The sequence below is a fragment of the Ornithorhynchus anatinus genome, chromosome 5 (assembly GCF_004115215.2).
Source record: "Ornithorhynchus anatinus isolate Pmale09 chromosome 5, mOrnAna1.pri.v4, whole genome shotgun sequence".
NCBI lineage: Eukaryota > Metazoa > Chordata > Mammalia > Monotremata > Ornithorhynchidae > Ornithorhynchus > Ornithorhynchus anatinus.
Window position 1 is genome coordinate 83,125,027 of NC_041732.1, and position 19,933 is coordinate 83,144,959.

A 19,933-nucleotide genomic window follows, 5' to 3' on the forward strand; every position below is an offset into this window, starting at 1 on the left:
AATGAATGAATGGGTGAGGACCTAAGCAGGGAAGGAAGGGAGGACAGCTGTGTTGAGCGGCGCCCTGGGAGAGGAGGAGCAGCACCAGCATCCTCAGCGGAGTGGCTCAGTGGAAAGAGTCCGGGCTTGGGAGTCAGAGGCCTCGGGTTCAAATCCCGGCTCAGCCACTTGTCAGCGGTGTGACTTTGGGCAAGTCACTTCCCTTCTCTGGGCCTCGGTTACACCATCTGTAAAAGGGGGATTAAGACTGGGAGCCCCAGGTGGGACAACCTGATCGCCCCGTATCCTCCCCAGTGCTCCGAATAATAATAATGTTGGTATTTGTTAAGCGCTTACTATGTGCAGAGCACTGTTCTAAGCGCTGGGGTAGATACGGAGTTAATCAGGTTGTCCCACGTGAGGCTCACAGTTAATCCCCATTTTCCAGACCCGGTAACTGAGGTACAGAGAAGTTAAGTGACTTGCCCACGGTCACACAGCTGACAAGTGGCAGAGTCTGGATTCGAACCCAGACCTGTGACTCCCAGGCTCTCTCCACTGAGCCACGCTGCTTCTCTAGTGCTTTGCACATAGTGAGCGCCTAACAAATGCCATCCTTATTATTATGGTTAGCTGCAGCAGCATCAGCAGCATCAGCAGCAGGAGGAGGAGTGTCTCTCCGGGCCCCTCCCGGGTGCGGGCCGGTCCCTGCTGGACCCCCCGACCCCCGCTGGACCCCCCGACCCCGGCCGGTGGGCGGTGGGGAGGTGGCACGGCCGCCGGGAGGCGCCACCGGCCCAGGTTTGGAGCTCGGAGGGTCCCGGGGGCGGGGAATTGATAGGAACGTGGGCGAATGAGCGGGGAGGCAGAGCAGGGCCGAGCCTGCAGCGGGACGGACACGGACGCGGACACTGGCCCCGCCACCGGCTCCCACCGGAGCCGCCCACCCCGTCGGGACCGGCTCCCACCCGCAAGGAGGGCGCGTCCAGCCGGGCCCGGAGCCGGCATCCTCCCGGCCCGGGGGGCGAGGGTGGGGAGCCTGGGCGCTCCTTAGCCCTGCCGAAGAGATGGCCTTGGTAGTTTGGACGGCGCCCTGCCCGGAGCTGGGCTCCCACCGAGCGGGACTGTGAAGCGGAGGACGGGCAAGAGAAGCTCGGGCGAGAAGAAAGGGGGGAGGGTCTGCCCGGGCTCGGGGTGGGGGGGGCCCACCGGGACCAGCAGCCCGCTCGCCCGCTCGCCCGCCGGGGACAACTGCGGGCTGACAACTTGGTGAGAGTTGGAACGGCGCCGGGACCGGGGATGGAGCAGGGGCGGGAGCCCAGCCGCCACCGGCGACAGTGGGCAGTGGGGGTTGGACAGGGACAGTGGGCAGTGGACAGGGAAAAGGGACAGGGACGAGGCAGGCAGAGGGTCAGGAACAGGGACATTGGACAGGGACAGTGAACAGTGGGCAGAGGGCAGGGACAGAGAAAAAGGACAGGGACGAGGCAGGCAAAGGAGCAGGAACGGGGACAGAGACCAGGGACAGTGGACAGTGGGCAGTGGATGTTGGACAGGGGCAGTGGGCAGTGGACGGGGACAGGGAAAAAGGACAGGGACGAGGCAGGAAGGGGTCAGGAACAGGGACATTGGACAGGGACAGTGGGCAGTGGGTAGTGGATGTTGGACAGGGACAGTAGGCAGTGGACAGAGACAGAGAAAAAGGACAGGGACGAGGCAGGCAAAGGGGCAGGAACAGGGACAGAGACCAGGGACAGTGGACAGTGGGCGTTGGACAGGGACAGTGGACAGAGACAGGGAAAAAGGACAGGGACGAAGTAAGCAAAGGGTTAGGAACAGGGACAGGAACAGTCGACATCGTGATCAGGGACTCGGACAGGGACAGTGGACCCGGAAAAAGGACGGGGAGGTAGGACAAGAGTCAGGAAGAGGGGCAGAGGGCAGTGGACAGGGAAAGAGAACAGGGACGGGATAGGGAAAGAGTCAGGAAAAGGGGCGGTGGTCAGTGGACAGGGACAGAGAAAGAGGAGAGGGACGGAGTAGGCAAAGAAGGGTCAGGAACAGGGGCAGTGGACAGTGGACGGGGACAGAGAAAGAGGAGAGGGACGGAGTAGGCAAAGAAGGGTCAGGAACAGGGGCAGTGGACAGTGGACGGGGACAGAGAAAGAGGAGAGGGACGGAGTAGGCAAAGAAGGGTCAGGAACAGGGGCAGTGGACAGTGGACGGGGACAGAGAAAGAGGAGAGGGAGGGAGTAGGCAAAGGGTCAGGAACGGGGACAGCGGACAGAGGACAGTGGACAGGGAAAGGAAGAGGGGACAGAGGCGGGGTAGTGAGCTCGTCGTGGGCAGAGATTGTCTCTCTTTATTGCTGTATTGTATTCTCCCAAGCGCTTAGGACAGTGCTCTGCACCCAGTAAGCGCTCAATAAATAGGATTGACTGAGCAGGGCAGGGGCAAGGCGGGATCTGGGCTGAGAAGGGACAGGGACGGTGGATGGGGCAGGGGGAGGCAGAGGACGGGGAACGGGGCGCAGAGCGTGTGGTGGAGGAAAGGGTGGGGCGGACCATTTGTGGTGACTTTCGGTGCGGTCCGGAGGTGGACTCCCGAAGGAGCGAATCCCGAGACGACTGAAGGGTCCAAAAGACCCTCCCGGTGAGAGGTGACAGGGAGGCGAGGAGGGAGGTGGAGAAAGGACCGGGGGGCGAGGGGTAGCTAGATGGGCGGACCAGGACAAGTCTTGAGGAGCCGGTAGCTTTTGGGCTGTGATGTCGTGTGTGTGTGTGTGTGGTGTGTGTAGTGTGTGTGGTGTGTGTAGTGTGTGTGCGTGTGTGTGTGTGTGTGTGCGTGCAGGGTGGGTGTGCACAAGGTGAGCGAGTGGCAGTGAGTAGAATACCTCTGTGAGCAGGTACAGTGTAATAATAAGAATGATGCCATCCGTTAAGCGCTTACTATGTGCCAAGCACTGTTCAGTGTATATGGGTGGTTGGGGGTGCCAAGCACTGTTCAGTCAGTGTATATGGGTGGTTGGGGGGGGGGGTGCGTTTGGGTCTGTGGTGTAGCAGTGAGGATTAGGAGTTTGCGTGCTTCAGGGTGGGTATATGCAAAATGTGCACGCGAATGGGGATGTCGGTGGTCTCGTGCGACTGCACGTGAAAGTGTACTGTGTCCAAGAGCGGACGGGCAGGCCATGCATGTGAATATATGGATATAGAGTGTGGGCGCGTTAGGATGTCCACTGAGGGAGTGCTGTGTTGAGGGAGTGTACAACGCGTGTGTGCGTGTGTGTAAATTCCAGAGTCAGGATGCGGTGCTGAGTGCCACGGTGGGGCCGGTTGGTGTGTGAAGCGGGCCCGTGGGTCTCTAAGTCCTTGTGCGAGAGGGAGTGGAGGGTGTGAAGGGCGGGTGAGCTGTGCGGAGGCTGGGAGGATGGGTGTGAAGGCTGGGTGAGCTGTGCGGAGGCTGGGAGGATGGGTGTGATGGGTGTGAAGGGCGTGTGCCAGGAGGGGGGGAGCGGGGCGGGGACGGACGACGAAGGAAAGAGGTCCCGACAGGAGGGAGCAGGAGCAGCCCCTTCCCCTCCCTCCTTTGGCCCGCCGGCCGACTTGCCCCTCGGCGCCTGATTTTAGAGGACCGGCCTTCCCGGGGAAGTCCCCGGAGCCCGCTTCCACCAGGCCGTCCGGGATGCGCTCCGGCGCCCGAGTTCGGGAGACGAGGCTGTGCCCGAGAACCCCTCTCCCCCCGGCCCCTGATTTCAGAGGACCGGCCTTCCCGGGGATGTCCCCGGAGCCTGACTTCGGGAGTCGAGGCTGTGCCCGGGACCCCCTTACCCCCAGCCCCCAGCGCCTGATTTCAGAGGACGGGCCTTCCCGGGGAAGTCCCCGGAGCCTAGTTCCAAGAGGCCGTCCGGGAAACGCCCCGGCGCCTGAGTTCGGGAGACGAGGCTGTGCCCGGAATCCCCCCGCCCCCGGCCCCTGATTTCAGAGGACCGGCCTTCCCGGGGAAGTTCCCGGCGCCTGAGTTCGGGAGACGAGGCTGTGCCCGGGAACCCCACCTCCCACCCCCACCCCCGACGCCTGATTTCAGAGGACCGGATTTCCCGGGCAACCCCCCGGAGCCTAGTTCCAAGAGGCCGATTTCGGGAGACGAGGCTGTGCCCTGGAACCCCACCCCCCAGCCCCAGCCCGGGGTCTGGGTTGAGGAGAGGGCCGGCCCCGGTGGAGGGGTGCGGGTGACCCCCACGCCCCCTCCTCTCCCTTGGGGGATCCGGCTTCACCCCGGGGTGTCCCCTGCCCTCCGCCCGCGGCCTCGACGGGCGTCCCGAGGGCCGGGGGATGGGGAGGGCCCGGGTGCCCGTCCCGACGGGGTTTGGGGGGCGAGCGGTCCTCCGCCCGGGGGCCCGACCCGCCTTCTGTCTGTCCGTCGCAGGAGCGGCGGGGATCGCGGCCTCCCTGGCAGGACCGGCCCGGGCCCCGATGCCCGCCCCCGATGCCCGCCGGCCGCCGGCGCCCATGGCGAGGCGGGGCGCGGGGCGCGGGGGTCCTTGTCCGGGCACCGGCCCTGGCACGGCCCTGGGCACGGCCCTGGGGCTGCTGCTGCTGCTGGTGCCCGGCGGGCGGCCGGTGCGGGCGCAGAACGACACGGAGCCCATCGTGCTGGAGGGCAAGTGCCTGGTGGTCTGCGACTCCAGCCCTTCGGCCGACGGCGCCGTCACCTCGTCGCTGGGCATCTCCGTGCGCTCGGGCAGCGCCAAGGTGGCCTTCTCCGCCACCCGCAGCACCAACCACGAGCCGTCGGAGATGAGCAACCGCACCATGACCATCTACTTCGACCAGGTCGGAGGCCGCCTCCCCCCGCCCACCATCCCCCCTTCCCCCCAAAATGCCCCCCTGGCACGGATGCCGCCCTCCGCCCCGCAACGGCACCCAGCCACACGCAAAATCCCACCCTCGGCCCGCCGTGGCCCCAAATCGCCTCGGTCTAGCGCCCTGATAATCGTAACGATAATGAGGATGGTGACGGTGATATTTGCTAATAAGCCCTTACTCTAATAATAATAATGTTGGTATTTGTTAACCGCTTACTATGCGCAGAGCACTGTTCTAAGCGCCGGGGTAGCTACAGGGGAATCAGGTTGTCCCACGTGAGGCCCCATTTTACAGATGAGGGAACTGAGGCACAGAGAAGTTAAGTGACTTGCCCGCAGTCACCCAGCTGACAAGCGGCAGGGCCGGGAGTCGAACTCATGACCTCTGACTCCGAAGCCCAGGCTCTTTCCCCTGAGCCACGCCGCTTCCCGTACTATGTGCCGAGCTCTGTTCTAATCGCTGGACTTGGCAAGCGCTTAGTACAGTGCTCGGCGCTCCGTAAGAGCTCAATAAATACGATTGAATGAATGCATGAATGATAATGATGGTATTGGTTAAGCGTTTACTAAGTGCCGAGCATTGCTCTAAGCGCTGGACTTTCCAAGAGCTTAGGACAGTGCTCCGCACACCGTAAGCGCTCAATAAATACGATTGAATGAATGAATAAATCATAATGATGGGACTTGATAAGTGCTTACTATGTGCCGAGCACTGTTCTAAGCGCTGGACTTGCCAAGCGCTTTAGCACAGAAGCAGCGTGGCTCAGTGGAAAGAGCACGGGCCCTGGACTCAGGACTCATGAGTTCGAATCCCAGCTCTGCCACTTGTCGGCTGTGTGACTGTGGGCAAGTCACTTCACTTCTCTGTGCCTCAGTTCCCTCATCTGTAAAATGGGGATTAAGACTGTGAGCCCCACGTGGGACAACCTGCTTCCCCTATGTCTACCCAGCGTTTAGAACAGTGCTCGGCACATAGTAAGCGCTTAACAAAATACCATCATTATTATTATTATTGTTCTGCACCCAGTTAGCACTCAACAAATACGATCGAATGAACGAATGAATCATAATGTTGGTATCCGTTAAACGCTTCCTATGTGCCAAGCACTAAGAACGGGGGTACATACAAGGTAATCGGATGATCCCACGTGGGGCTCAAAGCCTTAATCCCTATTTTACAGATGAGGAAACTGAGGCACAGAGAAGTGAAGTGGCCGGCTCAAGGTCACACAGCAGACACGTGGCGGAGTCGGGATTAGAACCCAAGCCCGTGCTGCTTCTCAAACCCTTCACAACGCCCGCGCACCTAACCCCGCGCTAATCCGCACCCAATAAGAAGAATAATGGTATTTGTTAAGCGCTCACTATGTGTCAGCACTGTTCTAAGCGCTGGGGTAGATCCAAAGTAATCAGGTTGTCCCACGTGGGGCTCATAGTCTTAACCCTCATTTTAGAGATGAGGGAATTGAGGCACGGAGAAGTGACTCGCCCAAAGTTACACAGCTGATAAATGGAGGAGTCGGGATTAGAACCCACGACCTCTGACTCCCAAGCCAGAGCTCTTTCCACGCGACCACGCAAAAAGACCGCCCACCCCACCCCACCACCCCCGGACTGAGCGTCCGGGGTCCGGGAGTGCGGGGCAGAAACTGCTGCCCAGAATCCCCAGGATCAGCGTCCCAATCCCCGCAGGACATGCGGGGCGGGAGAGGAGATCGGGGATCTGGGACCAGCTCCTCTGGAGGGCAGGCATTGTGTCTGCTTGCTGTTCCAAGAGCTTCGCACAGTGCTCTGCACACAGTAAACGCTCGATAAATGCCACTGAATGAAAAGCATGATTCTGGAGGGGCTGTCCCCGAGTCAGGCAGGCCCGCAGCCCTGGGGGTGCAGGGGGTGGGTCAGGCCGGGGAGGTCACTTAACCTCTCTGGGTCTCAATGACCTCATCTCTAAAATGGGCATTATTCTGTGAGCCCCATGTGGGACAGCAACTTGATTACCTTGCAGTGATGATGATGATGGCATTTGTTAAACGCTTACTATGTGCCAAGCAATGCTCTAAGTGCTGGGGGAGGTACAAGATAATCAGTTTGTCCCACGTGTGGAGCTCACATTCTTAATCCCCATTTTACGGGTGAGGGAACTGAGGCCCAGAGAAGTGAAGTGATTTGCCCAAGGTCACACAGCTGACGAGTGGCAGAGTCGGGATTAGAACCCACGACCTCTGACTGCCAAGCCCGTGCTCTTTCCACGGAGCCACGCTGCTTCCCACGGTTTAGAACAGTGCTCGGCCAATAGTAAGCGTTTAGCAAATGTCATTATTATTATTATTATTGTCCCTCCATCCCGTCCTCCTTGTTCCCTCCGGCTGAAAACGTCTTCCGCCGGCCGCTGCCTCACTCCCGGGGCCCGGGGAAAGGCCGGGCTGCTGCGGGCTGGGGGCGGACCAGCCGCGGGCCGGAGAAGTTTCAGGCCAGAGGCAGAGCGTCCAAAAAGACTCACTCCTTGGACCGAGGTGATCAACGCCCCCAGAGGGACGCTGCGAGCTTGCTTAGTGGCTTGGGAGTCAAAGGACCTGGGTTCTAATCCACTTGTCTGCGGTGTGACCTTGGGCAAGCCACTTCACTTCTCTGTGCCTCAGTGACCTCATCTGTCAAATGGGGATGACGACTGTGAGCCCCACGTGGGATAACCTGATTCCTAGATTATCCTGTACCTACTCCAGCGCTTAGACCAGTGCTCGGCACAGAGTTAGTGCTTAACAAATGCCAGCGTTATTATTATTATTACCCCAGGGCTTAGAACAGTGCTTGGTACATAGTAAGCGCTTAACAAGTACCATCATTATTATTATTATTGTTACTGGCCGAGGCCTGTCTGCTTGCCCCTGCTCCATCCTCATACTCACGAGGGACAATCTGATCACCTTGTATCCCCGAGCGCTTAGAACAGTGCTTTGCACATAGTAAGCGCTTAACAAATACCAACATTATTATTTATTATTATTCAATTCCCCGGGCCTCGCATCCTGCTGGGCCGAGAAGCACCTCTCCTCCTCCAGGGACCCCCAAACTCCAGAGTCCCAGCTGGAATCCCCGTGTCCGAGTGACTCGGAAGCGGGGTGGGGCGGGGTGGGGCGGGCCTGGCCGGGCCTGACGATGTCCCCCCCTCTTTCCTTTCCTTTTTCCCTTTCAGGTGCTGGTCAACATCGGCAATCACTTCGATCTCGCCTCCAGCATATTTGTAGCACCAAGAAAAGGAATTTATAGTTTCAGTTTCCACGTGGTCAAAGTGTATAACAGACAGACGATCCAGGTGAGTGAGTTGCTCCCCGGCCAGGCTCCACCCCAGGGATGGGGAAGGGAGGGGGAGTCCACCAGGCACGGCCCACCCGGGGGAAGAGGGGATCAAGGAAGGTGGTTTCTTGTCTGTCCTCTGAGGGCAGTGAGTATGGAGGAATCATGGTGTAGTGGATAGAGCACAGACCTGGGAGTCAGAAGGTCATGGGTTCTAATGTCGACACTGACACTTGTTTGCTATGTGACCACAGGCAAGCCACTTCACTTCTCTGGGTCTCGGTTTCCTCATCTGTAAAATGGGGATTAAGATAGGGAGTCCCATGTGGGACATGGTCTGTGTCCAACCTGATTAGCTTCTATCTACCCCAGAGTTTAGAACAGGGCTACAGGGCTTGACCCCAAATAAGTGCTTAACAAATGCCATCATCATTATTACTATTATTATTAGGAAAGCCAAAATTCACCCATCCACAAGGTCAACATACATCCCTCCCCACCCAGACACCCACCTAGACACCGTCCACAGACCCCCTTTCAGACACCCACTTAGGCACCCCACCCTCTACCTAGACACCTTTCTACATCCAGACACCCACCTAGAGATCCCACCCTTCACTTTAGACACCTTCTACACCCACCCATCCAAACAGCCACCGGAACACCCCTCCCTCTCCCTAAACTCCGTCAACATCCACCCTTAAAACCCCGCCCTCCCACAGTCCAACACCCCTTGCATCCACTACCCCCAAACCTAATAGGGAACCCCGTCTTGGCAGAGACTACACCACTCACCCCCCTTCTCTCTGTGTGTCTGTCTCTCTGTGCCTCTGTCTCTCATTCTGTCTTTTAGGTGAGTTTAATGCAAAACGGCTACCCGGTGATTTCAGCGTTTGCCGGAGACCAGGATGTTACCAGAGAAGCCGCCAGCAACGGGGTCTTACTCCACATGGAAAGGGAAGACAAAGTGCACCTCAAGCTGGAAAGGGGAAACCTCATGGGAGGCTGGAAATACTCCACCTTCTCCGGCTTCTTGGTGTTTCCACTATAAGCGCCTGAAGGATCCCCAGCCGCGATCTGGCCAGAGTCCAGGGCAACATCACCTCCCAGTCCGCTGGAACATGCAAAGTGCTGCAGACTCTTCGGGTGGAAGAAGAGTTTCCTTCCAGTCCCAGTATTATCCCGAAAAGTGATAATTCCACCAGAGCCCACACCTCCAAATAGTTTTTGACCACAGAGGTCTTTGGGAGTCAAACTGATCGACCTGAGCAATTTGTACCTGTGATTGTAAAGTCAATCTTGGAGTTGAATGTCGGGCACGGTGACCCTCCTTTCCTTTGCTGTTTTTTTGTCGTCCTGAGGAGACGAGGGGTTTGGACTCCACCATTTGCCTTCAAGACTCCCCAGAGGGTCAGAGGAAACATCTCAGTTGCTGAGGGCTCCGGCGTGTTGGCAAGGCTGCAGAACAGAGTGGCTCCAACCCCAGCTCGGTCTTTGCCTCGGGGAGGGGGGAAGGAGGGGCTCTGGGTGCAGGAGAGGGCACTAGGAACAACCTGGGCCAAGAAATGCTTTATCCAGAGGAGCAGATTTTGCACGATTGGAATATCCGGTTTTGTTTTGTGTTGTTCGTGTTTTTCCTTGACAAATTTTTGGAACCCCTCCCCCCCATTTTTGTGGGGGTGGCTTGAAAGAGGTAAAGTCAATTGATCGATAAGACCTAAACCCCCCCCCCCCCCCCAAAACCCTTGTAGGTCAAGGAATGGAAATCGATGAACAGTTCTGCCGGCTTTTTCCCCAGCGAACGTCTCAGGAGAACTTCAGAGTCCTGGGGGTCCTTGCTTTGCAATCCAGAAAATCTTTCAGGATCTTGACCTTTGGATGTGGTCTGACTTGTCTAGAAGTGAACGTGGAGGCTGTGATGATCTGATTTGACCAAATCTCCTGAAATACATTGTTTCTTTGCGTTACCAAGTCTATTCGTGGTCTCCTCGGCTGTTCTCATTTAATCCCTTTCATTCACCCATGCTCGAGCAAGCTCTTTTCCCCTGCTAACAAAAGGGAGGAAAACCATCATCTGTCTGTTCCGGAAAGGGGCATCTGCGAAGTTTTGGTGGACATGGGGCTGCATTGGAGCAGGGTGCGGCGTTGGTTGAAACTTGCCAGTGAAGCCTCTTGGGAGGGGAGTCTTTTTTTCATATTTACCTTGTGTAAAGACTCCACCCCTGTTAAATCCAGGGCCAGTGAGTTGAATGGCAGGCTTCTAGGTGTCCGAGAAAATACGATTTACCGACTGGTGAAAGATGAGACGTTTAATTGATGAGAATCCATCTTCCTTTCGTCAATGTAACCAAAATACTGAAGACAAAACAGTAACGTTTAAGATTTAGAATAAATGGGTTGGATGTCTGATGTGTTTTTTTCTGAAAGTGCAAATTGTTAGACCACACGCTTTCACTCTAAATTATATTTGCGGTTTGGTACTGGGTTCCAGCACTGCACTCACATAACTGGAAAATCAAGACACAATCTGACAGAGAGACTTCCCTTCTTTGATGATGTACAATGGCCTGGGGCTATAAACTTCATTTCTGTAGAAAATGAAGTGGTAATGAGAATGGAGAATGTCCCTTAAGAGTCTCTTGGATGTTTTTGCCCATTCTGTTGGGGATTTTCAGATGGTAGTGGTGACCAGAGGTGTGATCGCTGTTCTTGTTCAGTGGGTTCGTGTCGGGAAAGAGCAAAGACCAAGGGATGTCTCACAAGCTGCCATCATATTCTTGTTCTAAACTGATCACCTGCATAAGTGTGACGAGATCACAGTGTGTACAATCGATGAAAGCAGTTGCTTTGTAGCTGAGCGATTTTCATTTTCCATGCTGAGATGCCTCTGACTTTTTTTTTCATTTTATTTTTCTTCCCATAATTTCCTGAGGGCCTAATGTCTAGAATCGCCAGAAATCCCATCAATTAAGTGTATCCCTTATTTCCCTGGCTTGTGCCTTTTTGCCAAGATGGTCTGTCGGGAGGCAGCCTATAATCCTATATTTGAGTGGCCTCTCGGCCAGAATCCAGGGCAGTGGAAGTAGGCTTCAAGGATGGCATCAGTTCTCCAGAATTGGTTTCTGATACAGAAACCTGATAGAACTTCACAAAAGATTTTTATGGAGATGAACCATATCATGCTTTTACCCAATTAATTGCATTTCTCTGAATTATCTGTTTCTAATTTTAATATGAATATTCATACATACATAAATATATATATGTAGATAAACTATCTGATATAGATGTACATATTTACGTTCACACAGGCCCCCATCAGATAAAATGAAGTTGAATCAATCATTCTGAATCGTAACAGTTGTTAAACTGATAATCTAAAACATAATTGCTTCACAGGAAGAGTTTATGAGTTTTAGTTTTCTTCTCCCCATGCCCCCACTGCAGTGAAAATATTTCCACTTCCCGTTAATTCTACACCATCACCTTCTGCTTGCAACGAGTTGATGATGATGATGATATTTATTAAGCACTTACTACGTGTCAAGCACTGTTCTAACCCCTGGGGTAGATTCAAGGTTGGACACAGTCCCTTGTCCCACATGGGGCACACAGTCTTAATCCCCATTTTACAGATGAGGTAACTGAGACCCAGAGAAATGAAGTGACTTGCCCAAGGTCACAGAGCAGACCCCGGGACAATATCAAGATGGAGCCGCGATGAACCATATAATAGATAAGAGCACTCCTTGTCCCCACAAATTCCATTAGCCATTTTTCAATTCGGCTTGTTTGAGTGATCAGACTTTAATTTCTCAGGCACACTTGTTCGATTCTGCAGAGGGTTCCAGGTTAAATTCTGATCTCTAAAGGATATAGTTTCATTGGAACTGTACAACATTTATGGCAATGCACATTTCTAATTGATCAGCTTAACTTTCTGATGATATTATTACAGGTCCATCAGATGTTTCTGCTGAGAATAGATGGGTTGCTCTATCATCCATGAATAAGTAACTTGGTTTCAGTTGACTATCTTTCTAGATAACATGCCAAAGTGTTCAGACTATATTTTGAGCCCTCTGGGTATTTCAGTGATAAACATTCATTCAGAATCCCTTCAAAAATCCATCCCTGATTCTGAATTCTGAATTCTGAATCACTTTTATCATTTGGTCATCTCACACCAGGCAGAAATTATTTGTTTAGCCAAAACACTGCAATTTTTTTTTTTTAAAACCCTCTTTGATGGGTTCTATTGTTATTGTTCATTAGCAATAATGAGCCCCATTCTCCCAGGGCCTGAAATTACTCCTTAGAACTGAAACACTTTGGGATGGTACAGTGACTTAGACAATGAGGAGGCTGTTCAGTGCCTTTTCCATGGCACATCCTCTGTTGCAGTGTTACAGTACAGGGAGGGACAGTCTTTGCGGAACGGCGGGTCTGTGAAATGCTCATTGGTCTTTTCAGCCATACTCACATGCATAGGTGAATTTCACCCATCAGTGGTGTCTTTGAGCACGAAGGACAAATTATACGCACACAGTTCCTTTGTGGTAACTAGTTCCCTAGGGATCTGATAGGTAATGCTTCTTTACTGCTAAAGGGTGAGGTTAAGAACTGGTAATATGTTTGAAACCATATGCTGAAACAGTGAATACCTACCTCATAAAACAAAAGTTTAGCCTTCTAATAGGACTGGAAAATGCAGAACAGTGTTGTGCTGGAAAGGATGCTTCATCAGGTTCATAAACTGTTGTTAAGGTGTTGGGTCTAAGAAAACAGCTTTACCTGCTCTGGTTAGAAATCCATTTTCAAAACCAGAGCATTTCTGGCGTATCTAAAGATCACTCTTTGCTTACCATTGCTGCACAGAAGGAAGTTGATTTTGTTTATGCCTAGTTGAAATTTAACATCAAAAAATACACGGGGCACTTGGGAGTTCTCTAGAACGGTTGATGCTTAAGGAAAAAAAAAAGCCCTTTTAACTGACCCAAGGTGATGTTGAGAAGTTTTGAAAAATAGATAATCCTGAATCGACAGTATTGACAATTATCCAACTGATGTTTTATACTCTTCATTTACCATGCTAGGATTTCATCTAGAAGCATTTAAATGTATTTTAATTTGTTAAGAAATCTGTTGGCACCATACCTCAACGTATTTAATTCAGTGATATTAATTAAAATGTAAGTATTAGCTCTACTTTGTGGATGATGGGAATAAAAGAAAAGGAAAATTGATTGAATGAAACTATTTTGAATCAAATGGCAAACACATTTCTTCTGGTGGGTGCAGACAGAAGCAAAATATTTTTGGAAGGATTCAGTTAGGCTAATCTAAACTAATGTGAATTGGTTCTCTTTTATCCTCCTCTGTCCTTGTCTTAAAATGCTTTGTGCCCATGTTGTAATTCCTTAACACATAAAAGTCCAGCATTGGAATATACATAACTATTTAGATTTCTATCTCTATTCCTGTATAAAGAGCTGAATGAAACCATAATTAGGAGGTGAAGCTCACAGAAGGATAGAGTTAGGGACATTCTAGCCAGGCAGTGTTCTAGCAACTGCTTTGATGGACATTTTGAGAAGGTGACCAATTGATCAGTGCTAAACCAGGGTCTTGTTCTTGTCCCTACTGCAGACAATTCGTGACAACTACAGTAGGAAAGTGCCAGCCTGATTTGCATGCCGAATGCCTCTGGAATAATGCAGCATTGATCCAATTTTTATGAAATGCTCTATCATGGAGTAAAGGGAAATCCTTGGGGCAGAGGTATGTTTTCCATCTATTGAGTAGCTTTTACATCAAAGGGAAAATAATTCTCATATGCATGAGCAGATTCCTTGAGAACAGGGGACTCTTATTACTACAATCTGGAAGTCTGCCTTGGCTGATATTCATATGTAGACTCAGTCTACAGGGCAAAAGGTTTATGCTCAGAAATAATTCACCTTCTTTTTCCAGGCATGACGCTGGCTGGAGAATTCTAGAACCGACACTCTGGATTTCTTTGACCCCTCTATTTGAAAGCAGCTCTTTTGATGATCATGATGATATTTAATTTGGATCAAGTACTGGGGTAGAAACATGATAAGCAGGGTGGCCTAGTGATTAGAACATGGGTTTGGGAGTCAGAAGGACCTGGTTTCTAACCTCGGCTCCATCCCTTGTCTGTTGTGTGATCTTGGGCAAGTCACTTCACTTCTCCAGGCTTCAGTATCTCGTCTGTAAAATGGAGATTATGACTGTGAGTCTCATAAGGGACAAGGACTGTATTCAACCTGATTAGTTTGTATCTACTCCAGTGCTTAGAACAGTGCTTAGTACTTCATAGTAAGTACTTAACAAATATCATAAAAATTGCTAAGCAGATTGGATAAGGAAACTGAAGCACAGATAAGTTAAGTGATTTGCCCAAGGTCACTCAACAGGTGAGTGGCAGAGCTGGGATTGAACCCTGATGTCTTGATCCCTAGTCCTAGCTTGTCTCCATTTTGCCATACGGGCCTGTTTTCTAACCATCCTACCCTGGGACCTCTTAAGTCGGCAGCATCTTCATCATCATCATCATCATCATCATCATCATCATCATCATCACCACCATTGACCACATGACAGGTGTTAAAAGAGCTTCCCTGACAATTTAATATGGGAAATAATTTCCGATTGCCCCTTTCAGAGAAGCAGCGTGGCTTAGTGGACAGAGTACGGGCTTGGGAGTCAGAGGTCGTGGGTTCTAATCCCAGTTCCTCCACTTGTCATTTGTGTGACTTTGGGTGAGTCACTTAACTTCTCTGTGCCTCAGTTACCTCATCTGTAAAATGGGGATTAAGACTGTGAGCCCCATGTGGGACAACCTGATTAACTTGTATCTCCCCCAGCGCTTCGAACAGTGCTTGGCACATAGTAAGCACTTCACAAATACCATCATCATCATCTTTCTAGAATCACAATGCATCTTTGCATTTACAACTTAGTGCTGCTTGTTAACAAATGGCAACCTCCCAATTCTAATATAGTTTTGTATTAAAATCTAGTCCTCCCTTGTCTCTGACCTATCCCCTCCCTTGTCTCTGACCTACTCCCTCTTTCTCATTTTAATAGTTTTGAAGCCTACTTCAAAATAATCCCACCATGAATTTAGCAAGGAACACCTAAATCATTCAGACAATCAATGATATTTATTTAGTGCTAACTGTGTGCAGAGCACTATATCAAGCACTGGGAGAATACAATATGATGAGTAGATAGATATGATCTCTGCCTTAAGGAGTTTACAATCTACTGTGTTTGTTTGTCTTATGCCATTGAGTTGTTTCTGACCCATAGAGACACCATGGACCCATCACTTCCAGAACATGCTGCTCTCCATCTGCAATCATTCAGGTAGTGTATCCGCAGAGTTTTCTCGGGAAAAATACCCAAGTGGTTTACCATTGCCTCCTTCCGTGCAATAAGCTTGAGTCTCCACCCTCGGCTCTCTTCCATGCTGCTGCTGTCCAGCATGGGTGAGTTTTGACTCATAACAGATTGACTTCCACTCGATAGTCACTGGCCAAGCTAGGAATGGGATGTGTAGCTTTCTGCTTGACTCTCCTTCCTGTAGCTGAGACTGGTTCTCAGATTCCTTGAGAACAGGGGACTCTTATTACTACAATCTGGAAGTCTGCCTTGGCTGATATTCATATGTAGACTCAGTCTACAGGGCAAAAGGTTTATGCTCAGAAATAATTCACCTTCTTTTTCCAGGCATGATGCTGGCTGGAGAATTCTAGAACCGACACTCTGGATTTCTCCAGGTGTGACTTTGAGAGGGGCTATTGTGTTTAGTTCTTAATTTCCCCTTCTGAAAATTCTTTCGAGCACTGTTACCTTGGCACCCTTCACCCATTAATTGGTTTCAGTTGCCTTTCTGAGCAGGCTGGGAAGATTTTCTGCAGAATTTGGCCATCATGATAATAACAACTATGATAATAATGATAATGGTATTTGTTAAGCACTTACCTTGAGTCAAGCACTATTCAAAGTGATGGGGTAGATACAAGATAATCAGATTGGACACAGTCCCTGTCCCCACATGGGGCTTACAGTCTTAATTCCTATTTTACAGATGATAGAACTGAGTCCCAGAGAAGTGAAGTGATTTGTCCAAGGTCACATAGCAAACAAATGGTGGAATAGGGATTAGAACCCAGGTCCTTCTGACTTCCAGGCCCATGCTCTATCCACTTAACCATGCTGCTTTCTACGAGAGGTAGAGTGAGGTAAACCCTGCAATCACTTCCAAATTGGGTCCAGAAGGGTGGGAAGAGGATAGGTTTTTTGCCTGCAAATGGCTCTTGAATGTCTGTGATGGACCTGCTAATTTTAATTACTATTGACTGCACTGAAAAAAAATGACTAGTTGAGTCAGTGACTAGTTCAACTAGTTCAATATTATGAGGATTGCTGTTTTATCGTTTGAAACAATAAAACAGCAATCCTAATAATGAAGTCAGACATGGTGCTGGAATTGTAGGGTATTTCATTGGTTGGAAAAGGTGAACTCTAGTAGCTGTTCCAGTAGATACATTGTCAAAATTGTGGCAATCCTCATATATCTCTTCCCTGCTTCTGATACCCATATACTCGGGAATGTTCGAATTCTTGCCCATTTTAATGGGATCTTAAGGTGTGTTAGAGAGGAGAGATCCATTCCCCAAATCTTTTGCATGTCGGAGATAACTTTAAATCCTAGAGAACTATATCCGTTTTCTATTTCCAAATTTTGTCCAACACCGACACCTTACTCTGTGTCAGGTGATGAGACCTGGATCAATGATAGAAGCTACCTATGGCTTCTTGAGCAGTTTCACCAGCACCACATGACAGTTCCATCAGCATTACATGTGAGGTCCTTTCCAAAATTGATATAGAGGCATTATTGGCCATTTGAATGTCTTGGAATGCAGTCATTAACTTTGAGAGGATGCTTCTCATAACGCAGCTTCACTTGGCAAGCCATGAGGGAAATTAGATGATTGCAGGGTATCCAAGCAACCGTGGAATGGAGAAATGAAGGGGTCATATATTAGCAGAGAGAGTGAAATAAACACATTGAGGTCACTCACTATGACTGTCACTGTCAAGCAATGAGAGATAATCATTCAGTGAGTGAATCCTAAGCAATGTGTGCCTAGGAACAGAGATGGCAGAAGCTGGGAGTCTTGTGATTGAATACTCAATAAATAAGTTCTCTAGGGCCCAACAAGGCAGTGTCAACAGAAAGCCAGGCCAAACTTTTGCTTCTTGGTCATCGATGTGGGAGCCAAACTGACAGAAAGCTGGGAAGGCTACAGCAATTAATACTCAAGGGACTGTCTGCCTGGAGTAGTGAAGAATCTGAGAAGTTCCCCTTCCAAGTAATGTTTCACTTATTTATTAATCAAATGTGATTAATTTGAATAATTGTTTCTAATTTATTGTTATTATGCTGGGTCTATATTCCCCCACTTAGATTGCTAGCCCCTCTGGAGACAGGGAGTATATTTTATTGATAATCTATTTCATTCCATTGTTTAGTATAGTGCTTGGCAAATGATAAGCACTTAATAAATGATTTTACTGTTACTACTGCTATTATCATTAATGATGACAGTGGCAGTAGACTGTTGTGAAACAATTGCAAGAAACATGAGAGACTGATTTTAGACAGAGACCTTAGGAAATTGATATAAGAAGCCTATCTTTTATTTTCATTGATATTACTGAGTGAGATCCTAACCATGTACACAAGTGGCTGAAAGGACCAATGTGTGAACAATGTTTCCTTCTCCATTATGTACATGCAAAGAATGTTTTTCTTTCCTGTGCTAATGTTTCTGTTCCATATTTGACCTTCCTCTGTTTTCAGTCCCGTCTCACAGTATTCCAATCTTCATGAAGCCTCTGTTCAAGGAGAAAGATATTTCTTTGAATTCCTTCCACCAAGTTGTTCTTGGGCTGTGGAGTCACCCAAAAAATTAATTGTTCTATTACATCGTTTGATATTGTTCTTCACTCTGTTATCATCTTCATTATTATCATCATAATCATCATCAGTACTGATGATAAGTATTGATGGAGCATAGACTGTTTGCAGGGAAATTGTCTATGAACTCTGTTGTATTATATTCTCCCAACTGCTTACAGTGCTCTGAACAATTAACTCTCAATACATTCCATTGATTGATTGAAATATAAAACAAAATACAAAATGAAGACTCCAAGATAATAATGTTAAAGCTGAAAATGAAGTTTAAGTTGATGAACCATTTCTGGAGGGAGATGTCCACATGATGCTCACTGCTCCAGCCAACCCTATCTTTGTTTACTAACCCCTGAACTCTCTCCGACTGCTTACAATCCTAAAGACTCTTCAGGGGATGGGGCCTCCATATCCCATGTTCATCTGGCTGGAGTGACTTAATTTCTTTTAATAGTATTTGCTAAGCACATATTGTGTACTAACCACTGTACTAAGCTCTAGGCTAGATAAAGATAATCAGGTTAGATGCAGTTCCGTCCCATATAGGGCTCAAACTCTAAGTAGGAGGGAGTAGAATTGAATTCCTATTTTACAAATGAGGAAACTGTGGCACAGAGAAGTTAGATGATATTTTTAAGGTCATACAATCCCAGGGAGCCAGGATTAGAACTAAGGTCCCCTGACTCCTAAACCTGTCGTCTTTCCACTAGGCTATGCTGCATGATATTGGTCTATGCACTTGACAGCATATGATGGATGCTTGGGAATAAAAAGCAGATACTAGTAAGTCCTCCATCCTTCTTAAATATCATGCTCACTGCCCTAGAAAGCTGTTTGAGACTTTTCATTCCCTCTTCAAACCTCCTGTTCCCCTTTCCCCCCCTTTCTCCTAATGACCTCACCACATAATTCATGATAAAATTAAAACCATTAGATATAATCTTCCTAAAATCTCCCCTGTTCTTCTCCAGTCCTACCCTCCTCTTGCCCCTTGTTTGACTCTTCTATTTTTCCCAGCAGTAACTCAAGCGATCTCCCTCCTTCTCTCAAATTCTAGCCCCTTTATTTGTGCCTGTGACCCCATCCCTTACTTACCAAAAGACTTGTCATCTCCCATAGTCCCTCCCTGACCACCATCTTTAACCGTTCACTTTCCAGTGGCTCCTTCCCATAACTTTCAAACATGCTCATGTATCCCTTATCCAAAAAAACTCAATCCAAACCAAAACAATCCAAAACAAAACAAAACAAAATCCTCCCTTGGTCACTCAACTCCCTCCAGTTGTCATCCCAGTGCCCTCTTACCATTCCTCTTCAAACTCCTTGGATCAGTTGTCTACACTCATTGCCTTCACTTCCTCTCCCGGCAATTTTTTGTTTGATCTCCTGCAATCTGGCTTCTGCTTCCTTCACCCCATGGAAATGACCCTCTCTCAAGTTACCAGTAACATCCTCCTTCCCAAATCCAGTGGTCTCTACTTCACCATTTTCCACCTCAATTTCTTATCTGCCTTGGGCAGTGTGGACCTCCCACTTCTCTTGAAATTTTATCCAACCTTGGCTTCACTGATATTCTCCTCTCCTGGTTCTCCTCCTATTTCTCTGACAGCTCCTTCTTAGTTCATTCATTCAATCGTATTTATTGAGCACTTACTGTGCAGAGCACTGTACTAAGTGCTTCTTAGTTTCTTTCGTGGGTTCATCTGCCTCTCAATCCCTAACTCTGGGATTCCTTCAAGACTCAATTCTAGACCCTCTCTTATTCTCCATCTACACCACCA

The 19,933-nt window shown here is 49.6% G+C and overlaps 1 protein-coding gene across 2 annotated transcripts; it reads left to right on the forward strand.

Annotated features, from left to right (window-relative positions):
* Window positions 1-835: 835 nt before the first annotated feature.
* On the forward strand, window positions 836-10,546 carry CBLN2 (cerebellin 2 precursor). 2 transcript variants are annotated; one of them, XM_029064396.2, is made up of 4 exons: window positions 836-1,248; window positions 4,405-4,811; window positions 8,037-8,156; window positions 8,991-10,546. In XM_029064396.2, exons 2-4 carry the CDS (start codon window positions 4,452-4,454, stop codon window positions 9,186-9,188), a joined length of 678 nt encoding a protein of 225 aa, XP_028920229.1. In that variant the 5' UTR covers window positions 836-1,248; window positions 4,405-4,451; the 3' UTR covers window positions 9,189-10,546. The 2 variants fall into 2 exon arrangements, with proteins under 2 accessions (XP_028920229.1, XP_028920230.1); XM_029064397.2 differs by lacking the exon at window positions 836-1,248 and adding an exon at window positions 2,373-2,631.
* The last annotated feature ends 9,387 nt before the right edge of the window (window positions 10,547-19,933 follow it).

Coding starts and splice junctions, on each gene's coding strand:
- CBLN2 (XM_029064396.2), top strand. CDS start 4,452: ATGCCCGCCCCCGATGCCCGCCGGCCGCCGGCGCCCATGGCGAGGCGG. Junction 4,812..8,036: donor TGACCATCTACTTCGACCAG/GTCGGAGGCCGC, acceptor TTTCCCTTTCAG/GTGCTGGTCAACATCGGCAA. Junction 8,157..8,990: donor ATAACAGACAGACGATCCAG/GTGAGTGAGTTG, acceptor TCTGTCTTTTAG/GTGAGTTTAATGCAAAACGG.